At 36.4% G+C, this 12,679-nt stretch overlaps 1 protein-coding gene across 3 annotated transcripts in view; it reads right to left on the minus strand.

The window, feature by feature from the left end:
* Positions 1-440: 440 nt before the first annotated feature.
* LOC309686440 (transcription elongation factor A protein 1) overlaps positions 441-12,679 on the minus strand; it is a 50,870-nt gene continuing 38,631 nt past the window's right edge. For 2 of the 3 annotated variants that reach the window (XM_082499136.1, XM_082499132.1), the window contains 7 exons: positions 8,825-8,912; positions 7,649-7,797; positions 5,774-5,830; positions 4,502-4,656; positions 2,647-2,793; positions 1,602-1,673; positions 441-554 (listed from right to left, as the gene is read on the minus strand). In XM_082499136.1, coding sequence (XP_082355262.1) covers positions 546-554; positions 1,602-1,673; positions 2,647-2,793; positions 4,502-4,656; positions 5,774-5,830; positions 7,649-7,797; positions 8,825-8,912 — 677 coding nt within the window. In that variant the 3' untranslated portion in view covers positions 441-545. The remainder of the gene's footprint in view (positions 555-1,601; positions 1,674-2,646; positions 2,794-4,501; positions 4,657-5,773; positions 5,831-7,648; positions 7,798-8,824; positions 8,913-12,679) is intronic. The other variant, XM_082499133.1, reaches the window with a different exon arrangement.

The raw sequence follows: 12,679 nt of genomic DNA on the forward strand, positions 1-12,679 counted from the left end.
GATTTAGTTAACAACCAAGTTTAACGTAATTAGATGAAGTTGGACACATTTTCTCTTTGCAAAACTAGTGAACACAGCAGCAAGGAACAAATTCCATTCTTACAACTGAACAAATATGGAGAGGTAAAATACATACGGGAGGAGCGTGTATGTTTCAGACCACAAAAAATACAGTACATTCTTCACAAAGTTAGAAAAAAACAAGTCAATTACCAAAATGTTTAATTGGTAAAAGTTTAATGTCAACTTACTTATAAAAATGAAAAAATATTTTAACATTCACCATACAATTGAGCAACCTGGCCCTACTGACTATCAGCTATAAGGAAGGCATTTAAGGAAATGATGGTTGTGTCAAAACAAAGGCTAACTTCAGGCATGTATGCTGCTTAAAAACCAAAACAAAACAAAAAAACCAAACACCCCCCCTGCACCCCCCCCCCAAAAGCTCGCATTTGCAGGAAGCTAGATGCTTAGCCTAGTTTTTAAAGCTAATTACAAAATCCTCTTTCATACTGGTCCAGATGTCTTGACAATTTCTTCTTCTAACAGAACTGTCAAAAGAAAAGAATTTTTATGAGATCTTCATACAGCTTATTTCTAAATCTTTGCAAGAAGAAACAGAAATATGACACCACGCTTAGGATATGGAAATTACTAGTTAAAGCATTTGCTTATATCATAACCATTCCTTCACTCAAGAATCTTTATACGGACACTTTTGTAAACACCACCTTACAGAAGGTTTTAAGGACAAATGAATTTTTCCAGGTATTGCATCAAACAAAATATTTTTTTTTAGATATACCAGAGTACAGATTTGAACAATATTCAGTATTAAGGTATGTAAAACAAGATACATAACAGATTTTTTTTTATGGAGTAATCAACATATGCTGTACAACATGGTTCTGCAGAGTTGCAGCATTCTTAACACAGAAAAACAATGGAATCAGGGTATGATGCTTCATATTGCATGCTATCATATCTTAAGGTGTAAATTTTACAGGCCTTCATTTCAGTGTCTCTCCACTTTATTGGACTACCAGTGTTCCTCAGAAGCTTTTATAATTCCCATCTCCTGAACTTAAAAAAAAATTTAGTTATCACTGCCCTACGCTTATTCTGACATAGGAATATGGCAGCAATCATCTCTTTTTTATCCCACCTTCTTTTTGGAGTAGCAAAAAAAAAAAAAAAACCACAGGAAAAAAAACAACAAAAGGGCTAAAAAGGCCTATTCCTCTCATCTAAGCAGAAACTAAAAATAGTTAGAATATCTTTGGGTGAAGAAAGAGAAAACACAGTGACTAACTTGCCACTACTTCATATGGCCAAGCAGTATTGTAACTAAATGTCACAAGGACTAAGTCAATGTCCTGACTTCTCTTCCCCTTTGCCACTGCCCTACATGTGTGATCTCACACCTTCAGTCAAAAATACTTTTCTAATCTAAAGCTACTTTGCAGTATCAACACGTAATATCATTAATGGGCTAAGAAATAACCAAAACTCAACAGAAACTCACTTGTAATTTACTGTAAACTAAAATTAAGCACAGAGCCTGGCTCTCTGCTATCAGACATGTAGAGCAGTCTTACCTTCCATCTGTTTCCACATTCATTACAGACAACAAACGTTGTCATGGGTTCATCAGCACTGCGGGTTTGAACCTTCGGCAAAGGCAAGAGCCAGAGCAGAAAAGGAAAATTAGTATCTTCAGCTTTTTTTAGTATGTGTTCAATGTAAAGGTTTAAAAATCAAAGGTTAACATTAAGGAAACATATTTGCATAAAAATACAAGCTAACTTTCTGTATCAATTGAAACCGTTTTTTTGTCTAGACTATAAAGCGATCAGAAACTTATGTTTTGACAGATTTAGTAGCACTAAAATATCCATTTTGACACAGAAACTGTGCACATACTTCTATGAAAAGATTCTGCAATAAAACTACATGTTCATTACAGCTTTACATATATTTACTGATGCAAAGGCTTAAAAGTCTCATGATTCAAAACCAGCTTTCTACTTAAAGCATCTGATATACAATATTAAATTAAACGCAGCTGATCCTATGATCAAAATTATATGCCCTGAAGCACTGCTAAACAAACTAAAGCCCTCCTTCTTGCACGTATTTCCTGATTAAAATAGAAAAGAGTTGTAGCAACATTTGTAAACCAGGGTCCAGTGTTAGTCAAATGGTAGATTATATATATATAAAAATATATATGTATATATACTTTATAATATGTATCATTATTTTCTGCTATTTATTCCTTCTGTAAAGAAAAGTTTACACACACTAAAAACAGTAAATTAGCTCTCCTCCACATAAAACCATATTAATAAGATGTAATAAGAAGAATTAGCAAAAACTCAGCATTGAAAAGAAACTATTGTTTCAGGCTGTATAGACACTCAGCTTGGATTTACAGAAAATCTTTGCTGAATTGCTAAATGAATACATCAAACATTATTTCTGTAAGTACACCTAAACAGATCCAATTATCTTCAAATATTTTGTAATTTGTTAGCATTTTGTTAGAAGTTCATTTTGTAATTAAAACTTTTTTCTCTGACAATCTTTACATAGGACTTAAGCTTTGAAAAAGGAAAACAAAGAGCCTGAATAACCATGTACCTGGGTGTATGTACAGTTCTTCTTTTTGCACTTGCCACATGTAAACAGATCAGTTTGGGTACCTCCTGTTTTAGCCATCTGGTGCTCTCTGATAGCTTCTTTGGTCAGATTTTTGCGCATTTCTTTCAGCTCGTCACTTGCCATTTCCTGTTATGGACAAGGAGAAGATAGTTTACTATACAGTTTTAGCTTTAAATAAGTCGTTACCACTGTGCGAGCCCATTTTTTATTTAGAATCCATGAACAACAACTCTAATGAAGGACAAAGTAACTCCACACATTTTTAATTTTATGAGACCTAAGTTGGGGTATTTCACAGCACAGAAGCTACAAAAAGTTAAAAAAGGGGGGGGGGGGGTGATTTTTGTTGGTTGGTTGGTTTTGTTGTTTGTTTCTTTTTTTCACACAGCTGGGAAAAAAAACTGTAAAAGCTACAGTATTAAACACCTAGAAACATTTCTATGCAAATGCATTTCTGAAGTTCAGAAATGTAATGCAGAGACAAGGCAGAGGAGGACTTAAATGTTCTCCAGAGAGGAGGAAAAAGCTCCTCTTCCTAGTTTGGATCCTTGCATAATTATCTCACTGACGTATGGAAGATTATTATAGGAAAAATTTACGCTACTCTGACTACTTCCATATTTGTACTGAGAAATACAGTACAGTTATAATTTACCATATGTTACCAGAAGTCATATACATTTAGTTTCAGAACATTAACCGAAGAGCTGAGATTCACCAATTTTCTTTTTTCTTCAAAACAGTTCTACTGTACAAGGTGCCCACAACATATAGTAATCAGGTGTGATCGGCAAAAACAAGTTGTGACATTTTTCTTCAATAAAGTTTTACTCCACATCCCATGTAGATGTGGAATGCAAATCTTGTATCAATGCTGTTTCACTGCAGAAGTAATCTTAACACTAAGGTGTTTTTTAGGCATTATAATTTTAATCCAAGACATTAATTAAAACAAAGACTGGGCATGGGACAACACAAAATGTTTGTGCGTATGTACATACACACACATAGAACAAAAAAACTCTAAATACACGCTGAAGATCCAATCTACTTTTCTTTACACATTCCTTTATCAGCCTCTGTTTGCCCTAACCTGTACCTAAAGCTATAGAACAAAAAAAAAAAAAACAAACAACAAAAAACAGAACACACCAAACACACCAAAACTTTCCTTTAGAATAAAGCTAAACATGATTTTCATTACTTGATCATAAATATAATTTCTTTGTCTCCAAGATATTCTTTTATACCCGATGGGGGGGGGTGGGTGTGATAAGTTTCCTTCAAAATAATTTAAAGTATTCCGTCAAATTTGTGATAAGCTTTAAATGAACACTGAAAATGCCACCAGGAGAGGGACTGATCTTTAAAACCACAGTGTTATACCTTGCATAGGAATATAACAGCCGAGGTTAGCCTTTGAAAAACAAATGGCAAGACAGGCTAACGCTTACATATCCAGAAAGGTGTATGGGCAAGCAGCTTGGAGTCGCCAGCCAGATATATTTACATCTTCCTGAACTTAAAAAGCTATCACCGATAAATCATGTGGCTTTTCAAAAATGGCACGACGTATCATACTTCAGGAAATTTGCACGCAACAGCTTACCTGCCTTCCGACTTAGAGGCAAAATCAGATATTTAGGAACCATTAATGAAAACCACTTTCATTCCCTCTGCCCTAACACAGTCCTGTCTAATTCAGACTGTGCAAGCCACAAACAAACCGTAGTCTTTCAGACGTGCAGGCAGCTTACATAAATTATTGTTATCGCTAATACAGGCCAGGATGTAAGTCCAACTGGGAAAAAGTTCAAGCCTATGCTTTGCTTACCTCTGCTGTCATTTTGGCAAACTTGTCAGGAGGAATGTTCCCACATAACACATTTTTCCTTAGGTTAGGATTCTTTGCATCCTTGAGATTTGCTATCCTACTTCGTACCCTGTTTTTGTATTTCATATCAGTGTTTTTTAATTCTTGAAAAATAGGTGCTTTGGATTTAAGGAACAAAACATTAACAAGTAAAACAGAGCACTATAAAGGATTCATTTTGGGGGGTAACTTTTCTAAAGCAATGTACTTCACTGTTGACCGAGTCCTTCCCCCCACCCCAACACCAACCAAGTTACTTTTCTGTTCAACACAGCAGACTTCATGTCCGTCTGAAGCCTAATCATAGTTTAGCACATGGTCAGTGAAACATGAATTTTTGGGTAGTAGGATCTCAACTGAAATTGTGAAAAGTCACCCATAAATTTACGTCCAGTTCTTTGACCTCATTCTGAGAATTAACTGATTTCTAAACCAAATATTGAAACACTGAAGCTCACTGACAGAATTTTAAAACAGGTTTGCAACAGAAACAGGAAATTCCTTAATAGAAATGGTGGCTGACTGTAATTACCAAAGGACATTAGCAAGTTAGAATCGTGAAGCTCAGACTATTTCTATGCTTAAGAATACCCCCACAAGAAAACAAACAAACAAAATAAAAAGAATCCTAGACATCTGCTATGGAACTGTTCAAACATTGCCCCCAGAACAACCCTTTTGAAAATTCCAAATTAATTTAGAAATAACCTTGTGGAAAAATGTTAAAACTGTTAACACAAAAAGGTTTTAAAAAAACATAGAATCATAGGGTTGGAAGGGACCTCTGGAGATGATCTAGTCCAACCCCCCTGCCAGAGCAGGGCCACCTTAGAGCAGGTTGCACAGGAACGCGTCCAGGCGGGTTTTGAATGTCTCCAGAGATGGAGACTCCACCACCTCCCTGGGCAGCCTGTTCCAGTGCTGGAAGAGCCCAGCATTTTATGTCAGAATGCTTCAGTAAGATATAATATTGCTGCTGCAAGGAAAACATACTGAACTGGAAAAAACCCACACACACTAACCTACACACATTCCTACATGTTTTAAGGCAAATGATTTAGGTTGTGCTGGCTTTTTAAACACTAAATTTCTGCACCGATGTGTTGAACACAGTTTGCTACTTTTGTTTTAAATGAATTTAAAAAAATATATAAAGATCAAGTTAATTACTTTTAATATTATCAATGTTTTTAAAAAAGTCTTGTTCTAAAGCACATAGACAACAAAGGATATCTTCTTCAATCTGAGAACCCAGCTCTTCCTCATCAGCACCAATAGCAATGTAATCATCTGAGGAAAGCAAATATTAAAATATTAGCAACCTGACAATCTCATCAGTGTTCTATATCCTTGACAGCCCATTCAAAACTCTGAAACTCAGCAAATTACAAAACAACTGCAATGAATTTTTCTTTTGTATAGAAAGTTTCATGTACTGTATACTTATCCTTTCAAGACTTTGTTAACATTACTTGGGAGAACAAAAATAAGTGAAATGAAGAGCAACAGAAGTTTAAAAAAGTAGAACAACCGTAAATCTTTCACAGAACCAAAAAATCTGGCATCTAGTTGCAAACACAAGTAGTAACAAGACACTTTGATATACAGAAAAAATTTAAATATTCTAATAGGCTTGGCAAATACCCATCTCCACATGTCTGTGCAAAGAGCAGACTATTATAAAAAGAAAACATTTTGTAGTGTTTCATCAATTCTTTCAGCACACACAATACAAGCATAAGCAATTAACGCTTTGTGACCATGCAAGAGAAAGATCTCATTAGAAACACAGTAATTAAAGAACAGAAACAATGTTATTAGATATTTTTTAAAAATGCAAAGCAGAGGTGTGTCATAAAACATGTAAATTAGAAGAAATTAACCATAGCAACCTTGAAGACAATACAACACTTATCCTAAGCTACCTTGGAAAGTCTTTATGAGTAAGGGTTTTGGTCAGAAACAGTAAACAATTATCTTGAGACACTTCAGGTCAAATTAGACACATTAGGTGTTTTCCTCCTTCTCATTTTAACATTGGTATACTTCAATAAGTAATCCAAACAACATTTCTCCTTCAATCTCATGCACAAGGCCTTAAAACCAGAAAATAACTTTTTTTTGAGATTGGCATTCAACCCACGGATGATCAGTTTATATGTGCTGTAGAGAGTAACATAGCAAAAAGAGTTGTTGGAAAACTAGCCAAAATTAAGACTACATAGAATCATGAATACTAAGACACTATATGCAACTTTCAGGTCACAAATTATTTTAGAAGTCTATGAACTACGTATCCAAAGGACCACAAATTCATGGCCTTTAGTCAGCTTTGCTTACTGTCTGTATCTGAATTTATGTGAATTAGAAGAAAGAATAAGAGTAAAGAGGGTAAAAATGGGTGATTCAGAAGCCTGCTTACACTGGGTCAGGTTACACAAAGCTAAGAACAGGATCTGGGTTGTAAATTCTGGCAGAAGAGAAGGACCCACAAGAAAAAATTCAAGTCATTCTGAGGAGTCCAACTTTTAGTTTGCTCCTGATCTAACATATTGTTCAATCTGTCAGTTTAAAGACACCCAAGTGCATATGAGGGGGAAAAAGAAAAAACAACAAAAAAAACCCCAAACAGTCAAGGAATTTACAGATTCCTTCCAAGATTAAATCAAAACAGAAAGGCAGGCTTCAAAATCCATAATCTGAAGGCCCACAGGAACTCTGGTATAAGAAAGGCAGGCATGTATATAGTGGCACTTTCAGTCAGAGATAAGACAAAAAAATAGCAGCTTCCACAAAAAGATTTAAATGAGGCACCAAGGAGGCAATAACCTTCCTGAAAACAAGTTCCACTGTAGGCAAGATATCAGATGAACAGAAGACACAAAACGTCCGATATCATCATCAAGAAAAATGTATTTCAATACATTCCCATGCTGTCAAGGTTACTCGTTACTGGCAACTGGGGTGAACTGGCCTGTGGGTATATACACATAAATGGACATAAACAGGGCTTATTCTACCCTACAGGGCAGGAAAAATACAGATTGGGAAGGACTGAAATAGAAAAGAAGGAAATATAATCTTTAAAATATAGTCTACAAAGCTCACCTCCTGTTCTGAGAGCAGCAGAGAGCATTTCTCTACATTTCACTCGTACAGAATCCGAAGTGCTTGGAGCCCGGGGAAAAGAAGGGATGAAAGAATTTGAGGGAGCACTACCCTCCTCCTTCCTGCTGCTGGAATTGCTACTTGAACTGCTAAAAAAAGGCAAAAAGAAAACTAATATTAATGTTTTTCACCGCTCTTCATGTAACTTTGTTCCAGGGCAAAACACATGTTTTCTCCTACATTCATTTGATGTTATTCCAAAAACAAGAACACAAGCCAACTTTTTAAAGCTACTTATAGCTCTAGAGTCAATACAATTTTAGAACTGTCTTTAGACTATTCATCAAGGTATTTCACACAGTAGAGACACAGCAGGTATTTCATTCCATTATGTAGCATATGAGTTTTAATTCTTGGTTCTCTACATTAACATGAAATCTTTTCTTCCTCCGCATGGAACTTTACTATAAAAAATAGTGAAGATATGTCACACTAACATTCAGTCTGCTTACTGTACTGAAGTGGTACCATGGTCACAAGCAAGCAATTAGTGTAGCTTTGCAAACTGTAAACAAAAAAAGTTTTCAGCTGGCATCAGGACAAATGGTTAGAGGTTAAATTACAATTTGAAAATGGCTGCTGGGAACAGATTCACTAAAACCAGAAATGTACAAAAGAGACGGATTTGCAGATACTATTTTGCAAATGTTTTTCAGCTGCTATGGCATCATTAACATGGGCTCATTTTTCTGATAACATGTATTTTGTGTTTACCAAAAAGAGTGCAGAATGAGATTGTTTATTAAACGTAAAAGCTAACAGACAGAAGTAGTATTCTAAACCTCTAACATGCAATTACCACAAAGCTGTGACTGAAAGTTGTTTTACAGTTCTCAAAGCTCAGTGCTAGTATTGAGAGAGGAAGGAGCATTTGACAGATGACACAGATGGAATAAACGATAATTAATCTGGCCATACCTTGACCTGCTGCTTTCATCTTTTTTTAATGGCAGCAGCAGGATTTACTTCCCTAAAAACTCACCATTTCTTGTACAACTCTATGTATTTCAGAAAAGAACGTGGATGCTGTCTCTAATATCTCAAAATTGGACCAAATAGTTTAATGTTAATTTGTACTGAATGAGGTTATTTGTATAGACATAAAGAATTAAGCACCTTTCTTCTCTTGCTTCAGGGCTGTTTTGTGATGAAGATGCAGGCTCCTTTTTCTTTTCTTCAGAATCTTTATCAGTTGAAGGTCCATCTGGAAATACAAAACATAAGAAGCTTTCTTTTACCCAGAAATAGTAATCAATTTAAACCAGGAGTAAAATATCTTTGATGATTTCTCCTGCAGCAGTTGGAAACGCTAGCAGCTCCCACTCTCTGCTTTGACCTTCTCTTGCAGTACAGTCTTCCACTCCCCAACACCCTCCCCAACCCAGCAACTGGAAAATATGACAACACTTCAGATCCTTCAAGTCAAGTCCAGCATCTGCTTAAACTGACAGTGAAGACAGAATGAAATTGTAGACTTTTGTGATTTATTTTTGCCAGCTCTGCTGCATGAGGTAGATGATAACTTCTTAAACTACTGCATCGTCTCTGGAGTTTGTCTTCCATGTTTTAAATATAAGCTCCTACTAAATACATGTTATTCTTTTTAATTATATTGACAGGATTTCTACCAAAGGACTGAACCAAACAAACTGTTGTGTGAAAGCTACCATGGTTGCCAAAAAATATACAGATCATTTTCATAGGCTTTTGAAGGAGTTTTCCAGACACAAACACAGTATTTTCTGCTATAGCTCTCAAATTACTTGCCTTAGCGTTTATAAATACTTGAATTTGCCTTTCCCATTCAGGCCATGTTTAATGATGATTTTATAAAGACGAATGCCTTTATTGAAAAGGGCAATCACAACTTTAGCCTAGCGAGAACACATACGCCCTTCTATTGTAAAGAGGAATTCAGAGTGGCTAAATTGAGCTTGTGCCTTGATCTGCTCTCTAGAAAGGCTGACTCTTCACTGCCTACAAAGAAAGCCTAGCGAGATTGGCTTCAATCACTGACAGCTATATTTTGTGAATTCTTCCCTCTAAGCCCACACGAAGCTGCTATTACACTTCAAAATCCATAGACATATATTGCAAACTTTAAAAAGAACTACAAAGAGATCAAGAATAGGAGGGAAATCTTGTAAGGCTCAGTCTTTCCCACAGAGATGTCCTGAACTAGGTACCTAAATCCTTGTTTAAGCATCTAAAAGTATCCTCATTTCCAAAAGAGCCCAATCCCCACATTTCTCAGGGGAACTTGGTGGTATGGAACACATATTAACATACACATTCACATGACTACTCTCTATGACAACAAATGCTTACATGACATGTAATTCTAGAAATATTCTAAATATGCATGTAATCTCACTTACCCTAATCATTTTTTAAGTACATGATCGGTTTTGTCAGAGGCTTTAAGACAAACTGATAGATCAAACAGGTATCTTGAGGTATAGATCAGGTGCTACAAAGCAGCATAGCTGCCTCAGAGCTTAGCTCTGCTTCAGCCCATTTACCTCCATATTTTTTTCTGGCACATAAGCTGTTAAATTCAGAGCTGACATAGGTATCTCCTGCTTATTTTGCATCAAATACACCGCTATGGTATAGCTGGCACCTAGTTTTAGTTTATCAAACACTTCCAGTTAGCCCATCACGATTTCCAAGCACAAATACAGGCTGAGTGGAGAACGGATTAAAAGCAGCCCTGAGGAGAAGGACGTGGGGCTGTTGGGTGACGAGAAACTCAACAGGAGACGGCAATGTACGCTCACAGCCCAGAAGGCAAACTGTATCCTGGGCTGCATCAAAAGAAGCGTGGCCAGCAGGGTGAGGGAGGGGATTCTGCCCCTCTACTCTGCTCTGGCGAGACTCCACCTGGAGTATTGCATCCAGCTCTGGAGCCCCCAACATAAGAAAGACGTGGACCTGTTGGACTGCACCCAGAGGAGGGCCACAAAGATGATGATGAGGACTGGAGCACCTCTCCTATAAAGACAGGCTGAGAGAGTTGGGGTTGTTCAGCCTGGAGAAGAGAAGGCTCCGGGGAGACGTTATAGCAGCCTTCCAGTACCTAAAGGGGGCCTACAGGAAAGGTGGAGGAGGGAGTCAGGGAGTGTAGTGATAGGATGAGGCGTAACAGTTTTAAACTGAAAGAGGGTAGCTTTAGATTAGATATTAGGAAGAAATTCTTTACTGTGAGGGTGGCGAGACACTGGCACATGTTCCCCAGAGAAGTTGTGTCTGCCCCATCCCTGGAAGTGTTCAAGGCCAGGCTGGATGGGGCTTTGAGCAACCTGGTCTAGTGGGAGGTGTCCCTGCCCATGGCAGGGGGGTTGGAACTAGATGATCTTTAAGGTCCCTTCCAATCCAAGCCATTCTATGATTCATCAGTGAGGGCAGGCACCTGAAAACATCTGCCAATACCCCACTTGCTTCTTCCACTTATGGAGGGCAAGGTATACGTGAGGCATGGGGATAACACAAGAGGTAAAAGCACAGCTCTTCATACACCTGCAGACCAGTCTATGCAAGCCTGTCTCAAACCAAGGTCAAACTTCAGCAGCTGAGACAACTGGACCATCTTCAAGCAAAAATGTCTTCAAAACTAAGATTTCTTTAATCACTTAGATTAGAATTTATAGACACTTTTGTTTAATCCAATTTCAGAAATCTGAAAATAAATTTAATAATATTCTCTGTTTGCTTGAAATATTCTCCTAAGTGTTTAAGCCATTCACTCTTACGGATCATAAATTGGAAAACACTGAGGAGAGATCCAGTATGAAGCAGTCCGTATTCTTAAACTCACACATTAATAAGGATTTCTTATTTTATTAAAATACGGCATTGACAAAACAACAGAATGCAATTAACAGCCTGCTGGACAGCATTTCAAATATCCTCTGGGGAAAGTAAAAAAAAAATATACTTGAGAAACTAAAAGTCCCTACTAATTAACTTATTTTACATTCAACAGCCAGACTCTTAACGCAAAGGAAAAATGACATCTAATGGGAACTACAAACAACCACAGCAATTCTAACAAAGACAGATGGAAAAAAGGGCCCTTCAATGAAAGATATTTAAAAATTCCAATGAGCAAGTGATTCACATCAGGAAGTGTATAGAACATCATAAATATTTATATTACATAAATTGCAAGTTGCTTTAAAGAGGCACAATTACTTTTTCAACTTTGTACAGCTATTAAAACTTGCCAAAATTTTTTTTCAGAAACAAACTGAAAACATCATCAATTTGAGGACTGAAAACTGTAACTTCACAGTTTTAGCTATTGCAGCTTCAGAAGGCCATAAAAAAAAAACCTTTAAGCTTTTTTTTTTTTAAATAAGATAAGCTAATTTATATTAAAGCTTCTTTAAAATACAAAGACCAAGCTAGTAACATGAACTGACTATTAGCTTTTGGAATAAGACTATCAAATTCTGACTACTGAGTTGTAGTTTCTATCTGGAACTTGAAATGAATTTGGAAGATACTTCTACCTTTCCCAGTGAAATAATCTCTCCTGGGTAAAACATGACACGACAATGTTCTCTGTTACCAGAACAAAATTTTTAATCTAATATATGGTCAGAGATAACATAATTAATCTGAATGTTAGAAGCCATTAACAGCTTCCTCATAGATTCTTCTAATTATATTTCACATGAACTCAAGACATTTTCTAGTAACCCAAAAAAGAACCCAGAAATTAAAAAGATGTAATGTTATTAATTTATAAATTTAACTTTAAATTACAATTTTTTTAAAACTAAGAATTTCTCAGAAATGTTAACGGAAGGTGGCTAGTTATTCCCTGGAAGCATATGAGAATTTAATTTAGTGGGTTATTTACATTACTGATTCAGATTTCACCATCAAAACTTGGAAAGTTTTCTGAGTATTCGGTTTAAATAAGTTAAAGGAAAGAGATATGAGAACAGGTAACAGATGGCATAG

Source organism: Vanellus vanellus (assembly GCF_965231255.1).
Source record: "Vanellus vanellus genome assembly, chromosome: 2".
Classification (NCBI taxonomy): domain Eukaryota; kingdom Metazoa; phylum Chordata; class Aves; order Charadriiformes; family Charadriidae; genus Vanellus; species Vanellus vanellus.